Genomic DNA, 9511 nt, shown 5'->3' on the forward strand with positions numbered 1-9511 from the left:
ATTTTAGCCGGCCGGATAAACACAAGCTTTCCTTTTATCTTGTGGAGAATTTTGGGGATTGGTGTGTTCAGAGGAGTGAAAATGACCGAATCTCTATCTCGACTTCGTTCGGCCCCTCGATCAGACTCTCTTTTGTTGTCCTTTCGGTTATTCATCCGGTCACTGACAAACCTAGAGGGATAGTCATATTTTTATGGTCATTTTCCTCGATCCTCCCTTCGAGAGTCTTTGTAACCTCCGATACTTTCCACTTTTCTCCGGATATTTTCTCCCTCACATAGAAATCATTAAGGGATTTGGGGGGAAATCACAAAGAGATGAGTGAAGCTTTTTACCTTTGTAGGGGTCTAGTCCCGCCGTAAGGAATCCCATAGTTTTGACCCTATCCAAGTTGGTAACCATTCCAGATTCTTCCTTGAACCAAGCTAGATAATCTCCCAACTCTTCGTTCGGCCTTTGTCTGCAATGGGCCAAGGCTTTAGTGTCTTTTGGCCTTTCGGCACAGATGGGAGTAGTATCTCATGAACTTCATCTTCAACTATTTGTATGAGCCGATGGACCTTGGCTTGAGTGACTTGTACCACATCGAGGCCAATCCCTTCAGGTATGTTTGAACATATTACACATCATGATGTTATTGATGCCCATCCCCATCATCTGTAACTCATACTTTTCACATTGATCTTCTGGATCGCCCTTTCCATTGAATTCACTTATCTTCGGGAACTGCCTCTCTTCGCCTGGTAGAGGCCGATATTGCTCAATTTTCTCTGTTACAATCGGCTCCCGATCAACTTTCTATTGTCAAACATAGCCTGCTCCAGCCTGCTTTGCCTGGTTCGGGTCCCATTCGGTTCAGCGTCCGAATTCGGAGAATAGTAGGTTTTTGAGCGTTTCCTTTTGGGGTTCGAATCAGAATCATACTCATCTTCTTCGTTATGCCTCTTCGCTCTCTCCTAGTCTTGGATATTACTACCGTATCGTTAGCTTCTAGTGCCTCGCGAAGTGTCTTCTCCTGTAGCTCAATTTCTTCCATCTGGAGCTGCAGAGCCCTCAACCGGAGTGCACTGGCTTCCCTTCGTTTCGCCCTGGCTTGAGCTTCCTTTTTCTCCTGTTCATTCTGTTTTTTCTTGCCCTTTTCCGCGGCCAACTTCTCCACTCTAATTTTCAGCAGTAAGGCTTCTTTCTCGGGGTTAGTTTGAGTACTCCGTCGATATCGACCAACGATTGTTTCGACGTTTGCCCCCTCGTCGTGTGGGGTGAAGCCAGACGGTATCTTATTATTGTTTGTGTTCGTCATATTCTCAGTAACTCACAATAATTCTCGTATTTCCCACATACGGCGCCAAATTTTACACCCAGATTCCTGCGGATGCAAAAACGTCTTTTGACTTGCTTATAGCGTCTTGCGGCTGGTCATGAAAAGGAAGAGAATGCAAATGATTGTCCCCCGATTCATCTTCGATGCGAGAATCAGTAATCTGGATATATGTAGGTTTGAGAACAAAAAAAATAGAGTGTACGAGTGCGTATAAAGTTGTTTATTTCTTACTTTCTTTTGGTATGTATATCAAACCTTGATAATTAATGTTTGTCCTTTATACTGGAAATATGAACGAACATTGGAGAGAAAATGAGGCGTTTTATTCCGTAAGTTCTCGCAACGATCAACCCATTTGTCTTGAGTTTATGGGCCTTCGATGTGTACGTCCTCCGGCCCAATAGACTTTCGGTTAGTTGGTTTTCGTCCATTGGGCCTGTGATGGGCCCAGAGCTAACACGCACATTAAATATGCGCAGTTAGTACTCTAAATCAATTGTTCGTTTAGCAAAATAAAACAAAATGGAACTTGACTTAGTGAAAAATGACTGATTGAAACCTTGTTTCTGTCAGCTAAAATCTCTCGATCAGAAAGGCCCCAACTCAAACAAGAATCGAATCATTAGTGGAATTCATGAACTGGACTTATTAATTTTCTCTTTCATGTCTATATACACAAGCAATTATTTATGCTATGCCCCAATAAATTTTTGCGCTAATGAGTAATGATTCACAAAAATTGTACAAATTTATAAATAAAAAAGAAGAATCCCGCCTGTTCAAAATCTTAATTTCGAGCTTTAGGCCATAATTTCATCAGCATCTACTCCTAGTCCTATACATGGTTCAAATAAATGAAAAGAAAAAATCGAACATATATCTCAATTAAAAATAATACACCCATATGTATAGATGATCGATACAGATAGATACAGACATACAGTTAAGAGTACTAGTAGTATATTTTGTTTATAAATAAGTGTACTTGAACAGAAAATGTAAAAGTACTTATTTTTTCTCGCTACTCATAGTATAAAGTCTAGTATTAATAGTAGCTTCTGAACATAATAGCCATTACAAGAAAGCTTTTTCCAGCTTTTGAGGCCTCTGTAGCCGTCTTTTGTTCAAGTCCACTGACTCTGTTTTTTCATGCAAAATAGTAGTACTATATTTAAGAAGAACAAATGCATTTAAGTTGATTGATTCTTCATAGATTTGATGCAGCTCTGCTTTTTCCATTATTTCTGGTGAAAGCATTTAATTTTAAGCTTCTTTTTTTATATCAAATCTTGGAATGAACAATCTTCTTTAAGCCTCTGCTTTAATTCTAACCACCCTCTCTTCTGTTTCTGAAAATAAACTCAAAAAAGTCATAAATCAAACACTCTTGTAGAATCAAGATCTGGCCTCAAGAAAGTGACTTCTCAAACAAGGTTTAGTGTAAAGTTTTGTCATTTAATCTCTTTTTTCTTTTGTTTTGGGATCTGATGAGGTTGAATTTGCTTTTGTATTTATGGGAGAAGGGGATTGTTCTTGGGCTGATAGACTTGCTTGTTTTTGTCTCATTGAGTGTCTTTTTTATTATTTATCTTTGTGTGTTTTTGGATCTGATATAGAATTGTACAGATACTTAGTTACTTGTGTTTGGTTGATATCAGAGGACAATGTTGGGACAAAAGCAAGCAGAGGAGGCAATTGTCTCCAACTTTAATGAAACAGAAAATGAAGGAAGAGGTGATGAACATAAAGACTCTGAAGATCACTCTCTCTTCAGTGTCAAAAGCTTCCTCTGGCATGGTGGTTCTGTCTGGGATGCTTGGTTCAGTTGTGCTTCTAATCAAGTAAGCACTGCTATGTACATGCTCATGTTCCAAATTGTACTAAATTTGTCACCAATGTATTATGATGAATTATGATGATCATGTGGGATGATTTTTGTTGCAGGTAGCTCAAGTGTTACTGACACTGCCATATTCATTCTCTCAACTTGGAATGGTATCAGGCGTAGTGTTACAGATTTTTTATGGACTTATGGGAAGCTGGACAGCTTACCTTATCAGTGTTCTTTACATCGAGTACCGGAGTCGAAAAGAGAAAGAAAATGTTAATTTCAAAAATCATGTTATTCAGGTAATTATTCAACCTGATTACAGTATATTTCCGGTAGCCATTACTATTTACTAATAATTCCTTTCAAAATTAAAAAATAAATTAATTAAACACAGCCAGCTAATAATACAGTATTGTTCTTTTAGTGGTTTGAAGTTCTTGATGGATTATTGGGTCCTTACTGGAAAGCTCTTGGTTTAGCCTTTAACTGTACTTTCCTGCTCTTTGGATCTGTCATCCAACTTATAGCTTGTGCAAGGTAAATTAATTATTTTTTTCGATATTAAATAGAATATCAATCTTTTTTAATCTGGATAATTTTTTTTACTGTTTTTGTTGGTTGTGTGCCAAAAAAATGACAAACAGTAATATATACTACATCAATGATCATTTGGACAAGAGGACATGGACGTATATATTTGGAGCCTGCTGCGCAACCACCGTATTTATACCCTCCTTCCATAATTACCGAATTTGGTCTTTTCTTGGCCTTGGCATGACAACCTACACTGCTTGGTACATGACCATTGCAGCTCTTGCTCATGGCCAGGTGATCTACTCATACCTAATTACATTCATAAATAAATCTGTATTATGTCTGTGTAGATCACATAGGTGCGCTTGCGATTTTCTTTTTCTTAAATTAGAAGTGTATTTTTAATTTTTGTTATAAGTTAATGAAAACAATTTGAATACTCTGCAGTGCGACCATGTCTTTACTGACCCTCCGAACTCAAATCATGTTACGAAAAGAAAAGGGATATAGTGTCACTAGCTAGCCTTCAATGTTAGCTATATGTTACAAATATGTATCGTCCAAACGATTACCAAAAGGAAAAGGATGTTAGTTATAAGTTACAAATATGTAGTCGTCCAAACTGTTACCAAAAGGAAAAGGATGTGAGTCACTCACCCTCGACTACAATGTTTGCTATGACTTATAAATATATAACCCTCCAAACTGTTACAAGAAAAAGGGATGTTAACACGCCAGCCTAACTGACATTGATAACACACTAGAAACTGTGAATTAGTTTTCCTGCAAGTAAAAGCTGCATATGTCTAAAGCAATCTTTTGATTTATTACCTGTAGTAGAAGTAATCTACTGGGCATCTTTTTTTACATACTTTCTTTCATGTAATAATGGATTCGAAATATATAAAACTATGCAGGTCGATAATGTGCAGCATTCAGCACCGACAAAGCTAGTGCTATATTTTACAGGCGCCACCAATATACTATACACATTTGGTGGACATGCTGTCACTGTGTAAGTTATTTTTATTCTTAAAAAAATATTACATTTTATTATCTTCTTCTAGTTCTTCTATTTGTTTCTATACACAAGTCTTCTAGTTGCAGCTTTTGCCGCTCACCTCGGGGTTTGAAATCGGAAACATAATTATGGAAAACTACTTTCCCTTTGTTTGTTTGCCAAGGCAACAAATCTTCCCCATTCTTTCATGTCAACATTTGAACATGGGCTTGCATTATAGTATTGTAGATATTCTCTTGACTTTGAATGATCACATGTTCTTTGGTTTAATGTGTACACATGAATATTATTAGAGATTAGAGACCATTTTGGCCTAAATTTAATATACAAATCAGGGGCAAGAACGATACAAATCATCAGCTACAAATTACAATAATGCAAGTTGTGAGTTATATAGTACAATGATACAAATGATATGGACTATTGGATTATACAGGATCTGAGATGAGTTTTTAGTTACCATTTTAATTTTGGAGTTAAATATTTTAATTATATCACTGACTAATGTGTTTCAAACTTACAGTGAAATCATGCACGCTATGTGGAAACCGCAAAAATTCAAATACATATACTTGATAGCCACAGTCTATGTTTTCACATTGACACTCCCTTCGGCTTCTACCGTGTACTGGGCATTTGGTGATGAGCTTCTCAACCACTCAAACGCCTTCTCCCTCCTCCCCAAGACTCGATGGCGTGATGCTGCTGTTATCCTTATGCTCATTCATCAGGTCAATTTCGTTGTCATGTCATCAAAATTCATTTTCCACTATCCATTTCTCATACACAATTTCACATCTATATATTTTTACGCAACACGACTGATTGAAAGATGTTCCTTCTGTGATGCAGTTTATAACATTTGGATTTGCATGCACACCTTTGTACTTTGTGTGGGAGAAAGTGATAGGAATGCATGACACAAAGAGCATTTTCCTAAGGGCATTAGCAAGATTGCCAGTGGTGATCCCAATTTGGTTTTTAGCTATTATATTTCCATTTTTCGGGCCCATTAATTCAGCAGTTGGGGCTCTTTTGGTTAGTTTTACTGTGTATATCATCCCTGCTCTAGCCCATATGCTCACCTACAGGAAGGCCTCTGCCAGACAGGTAACTTAACTATAAATCTTTCATTTTCCTTTCCTGCAAAGTTAAGTTACTAGATTGACCTTAATCTATGCAAGTAGTGGAGAAAAATTCTTATACAAACCATTTCTTATACTCTAAATTCTATCAAATTCCGCAACATTATTTAATATGAAATACAGAGGCAAATCAGGGGACTGGTAGTTGTTATGTATGAGAGTATTTTTTTGTCATTTGATATGTGGTACCTTTTATTTTTTTGGAAAACTGAGAATTCTATAGCATTGATAAGGCCCTGGTTTGGAAAATTATTTGTGGGGATAAGAGGGAGATTGGTGGCAAGTCGTTATCATTTAGTTATATGCTGCATTTGAGTGATTTATCATGTCTCAAATGAGCTGTCTTGTTATTGACTCACACCTGCCTAACAAAAAGACTGAACCTATCGACAATGTGATAAAGTTAACAGTGTTGAGTACTAGTCACAGACCCTTAGTTGAACTCTCGAGCTCTTGTTATCAAGCCATATATATCTGGTTTACATTATTATAATCGATTTTGTCATCCGATTGCAGAATGCGGCGGAGAAGCCACCGAAATTCCTACCAGGATGGACGGCAATGTTTGTGATTAACACCTTCATAGTGGTGTGGGTTCTGGTAATAGGATTTGGTTTTGGCGGATGGGCAAGTGTGACAAACTTTGTTCGACAAGTGGATACGTTCGGACTATTTGCAAAGTGCTATCAATGCAAGCCTCCACCACCACAAAAACACTGAGTTAACTCACTTCCAACTCAATAGAGTATGATGACCAATCTCAATCTCATGTTTCTGCATATTTTGTAATATATACATGGGAGGGTATCAAATATTTTCCCTACAATTGTGCTGGATTTCATCCATCTTTTAGTGTTTTTTTCTTTTTAATTTATTTACATTTTTAATATTAGGTAAGGAAATAGTGTGGTTGAGTTGTAATGATTCCTTTGTTACAAAAGCATGAGCTGAATTACTACAATCAAATTCAATAGACTGCATGTTTAGCTTTTCTATACTATATGTTTTCCTCCCTCTTCTATGTGACTGATTTTTTTTTGGAAATGCCATCTTCAATTCTAAAAAAATCATTAGGAAGGCAATTTGATCTTCTTACATCTTTTTTGTTCTGAAAATGAAAAATGAGCTTCAAAAATAATATTTTCCATTTTTTTAATAATTAAACAAACTCGTAGACTTGTTTGGTTTTATCTATAACAAAATTCGAATTATCGACTTTTCATAATATAAACGGAAGGGGTTTAGGTTTGAAGTCACTAAATACGTAACAGATTTGGATCTAAAAATAAAAGATGAAAATGTAGCATAGATTCTTCTCCCCCTCTTCAATCTGGTGTAATGAAGGTGGGAACGTGGACCCGACCCGTTCACATGGGTTACACGTTAATTCACCTTGTATGTCATGTGCCACTATTTTCTCCCCTGTATATTCTCCATATCTCCTTCAAAGACTTCACATGGCCCAAGTGTATTAATTGACATGAATATCTATTGTTCAATTCTTCATCCCAGTATGAAGAGCTATATGTAATGTGTGTATGCATGTTACGTACACATGAGATATATGCTACAGATTCTTCAACGATATAAATTTATGCAGGAGTAGTAAATTTACTTTAACTTGCTTGTGAATTAATGTCAAGAACGTGACTTCTAAGATTTGGCATCTATTATCTGGTTGGAAGTCAAGTAGTCAACAAACTCAATGTGATAGGTCAGTTAGATGCACAATTTAAGTGATACGTGAGTGAGTGAAAGGTCATTATTTTTTAAACGAATTTCTAGTGTGTGGTCAACAACACAGTGCTAAGATATAATATTCTAGTTGTCAAAATTTTATTAATGAAAAGTTTATTAATAATAATTGATTCTCAATATATATAAAAAATTTGATGAATAAAATTTTGACAACTTATCAAATACAGATTACTAGCGCGTGCTCTTGAACGAAAAAACGTTTTAAAAAAAAATTATGTTTATGTTAGAATATGGATGTCTCTAGAATAACCTCTTGACTTTACAAAGTCATAACTCTTGACTTTTGGCTTTTCAAGTACATGTATTTTGTCTTTGCATTTCTCTACCTATTTCCATGTATTTGGTCTTTGGATTTCTCTACCTGAGCCTATAAATAGGACTCAAGTCTCATCTTGTAAGATACACACTTGAATGAAATACAATTTCATACGATATTTTCTCTCCCATATTCATCTTATATATAATATATACAATATATTTATAATACATTATCAGCACGAGTTGCTCAAAACTTTGAAAAGAGTTTAGTTTACATAAAGTTTAGAAGGAGCAATCTCTTATATCCCATTTAAGCCAAAGGTATGATCTACATGCATTACAATTTTTTTTTTTGGATAATACTATATTATTTTAATCCTCTAGATTGTGTTCTTGGTTGAGTGTTTTTGCTACCCTAAATTCATGCAAACTGGACCCTCTTTGCTTTTTGTCGTTAGTGACTAACATGAGTAAAAATATTAGATTAAATTTATATTTTTTCTTTTCCACCATGATGTGCATATCTAGGAATGAAATTTCCAAAATGAAGAGTAGTGATTGGAGCTCCCTATTTTGTATGTGTCATGTACGAATATTAATAAATAAAAATGAGTAACCACTAGGCTAGGCACTAATACTGGATATCTTTATTCATGTGTAATAAACAATAGTGTCTCATTTTTTTGTCGCAAACATTTTGATCATGTGTACCTTTCTGTTATAGTTCAGAGTTTGTGTCCATCATTTTGTATATTTGTTATTTGTTTTTTTATCTGAAACGAGAAATTAATATTAATATTGATGTTAGTCTTGTCCGTATAATTATTTATTGATTAATTACGTGTTATGCATGATATTATGCACGAAAATCTTTAAGAATAAAAATAATATCTTGTAGGTTATCCTTTGTTAATTTTATTTTACTCATTATTTTATGTTCATTATAGTTTAAAACTAAATTTATTGGAGTAACCTTTATTCATAATTATTTATTATTGTTGCATGATAAGAGTGGATATTTTTAAAATATTACACTTGTGATTTATTAGTCTTATTATTTGTAATAAATATTTAATATATTTTACTAACACTTTTTGTATAGTTTATAATATGTCAAACTTTACGAAACTTGAATTCGAGGCTCTTGATATTACGGGAAAGAATTACTTGTCATGGATATTGGATATCGAAATTCACTTGTTTGCACAAGATCTTGGAAATACAATTAAAGAGGAAAATCAAGAGACTGAGTCAAACCGCACAAAAGCTATGATCTTTCTTCGCCACTATTTTCATGAGGCACTTAAAAGTTAATATCTTACGGTGAAAAATCCACTTGAATTGTGGAAAAATTTAAAGATAGGTATGATCATCAAAAGACTGTGATTCTTCCAAAAGCTCGTTATGATTGGATGCATTTGAGGCTACAAGATTTCAAAACCGTTAGTGAATATAACTCCGCACTTTTTAAAATAAGTTCTCAATTAAAACTGTGCGGAGAGAATATTACTGATGCAGATATGTTGGAAAAAACTTACTCAACCTTTCATGCCTCAAATGTACTCCTCCAGAAATAATATCGTGAAAAAGGTTTTACAAAATATTCAGATTTGATTTCTTGTCTTCTTGTTGCTGAACAAAAT

General features: G+C 35.0%; 1 protein-coding gene across 1 annotated transcript; it reads left to right on the forward strand.

The window, feature by feature from the left end:
• The first annotated feature begins 2341 nt into the window (after positions 1 to 2341).
• LOC141707465 (auxin transporter-like protein 2) lies at positions 2342 to 6852 on the forward strand. Its single transcript, XM_074510646.1, has 9 exons — positions 2342 to 2754; positions 2980 to 3162; positions 3266 to 3451; positions 3577 to 3689; positions 3797 to 3980; positions 4604 to 4701; positions 5231 to 5438; positions 5560 to 5817; positions 6369 to 6852. Exons 2-9 carry the CDS (start codon positions 2986 to 2988, stop codon positions 6570 to 6572), a joined length of 1428 nt encoding a protein of 475 aa, XP_074366747.1. The 5' UTR covers positions 2342 to 2754; positions 2980 to 2985; the 3' UTR covers positions 6573 to 6852.
• Positions 6853 to 9511: the final 2659 nt, after the last annotated feature.

Source organism: Apium graveolens, chromosome 2 (assembly GCF_009905375.1).
Source record: "Apium graveolens cultivar Ventura chromosome 2, ASM990537v1, whole genome shotgun sequence".
Classification (NCBI taxonomy): domain Eukaryota; kingdom Viridiplantae; phylum Streptophyta; class Magnoliopsida; order Apiales; family Apiaceae; genus Apium; species Apium graveolens.

Coding starts and splice junctions, on each gene's coding strand:
- LOC141707465 (XM_074510646.1), top strand. CDS start 2,986: ATGTTGGGACAAAAGCAAGCAGAGGAGGCAATTGTCTCCAACTTTAAT. Junction 4,702..5,230: donor GGTGGACATGCTGTCACTGT/GTAAGTTATTTT, acceptor TCAAACTTACAG/TGAAATCATGCACGCTATGT. Junction 5,818..6,368: donor GGAAGGCCTCTGCCAGACAG/GTAACTTAACTA, acceptor ATCCGATTGCAG/AATGCGGCGGAGAAGCCACC.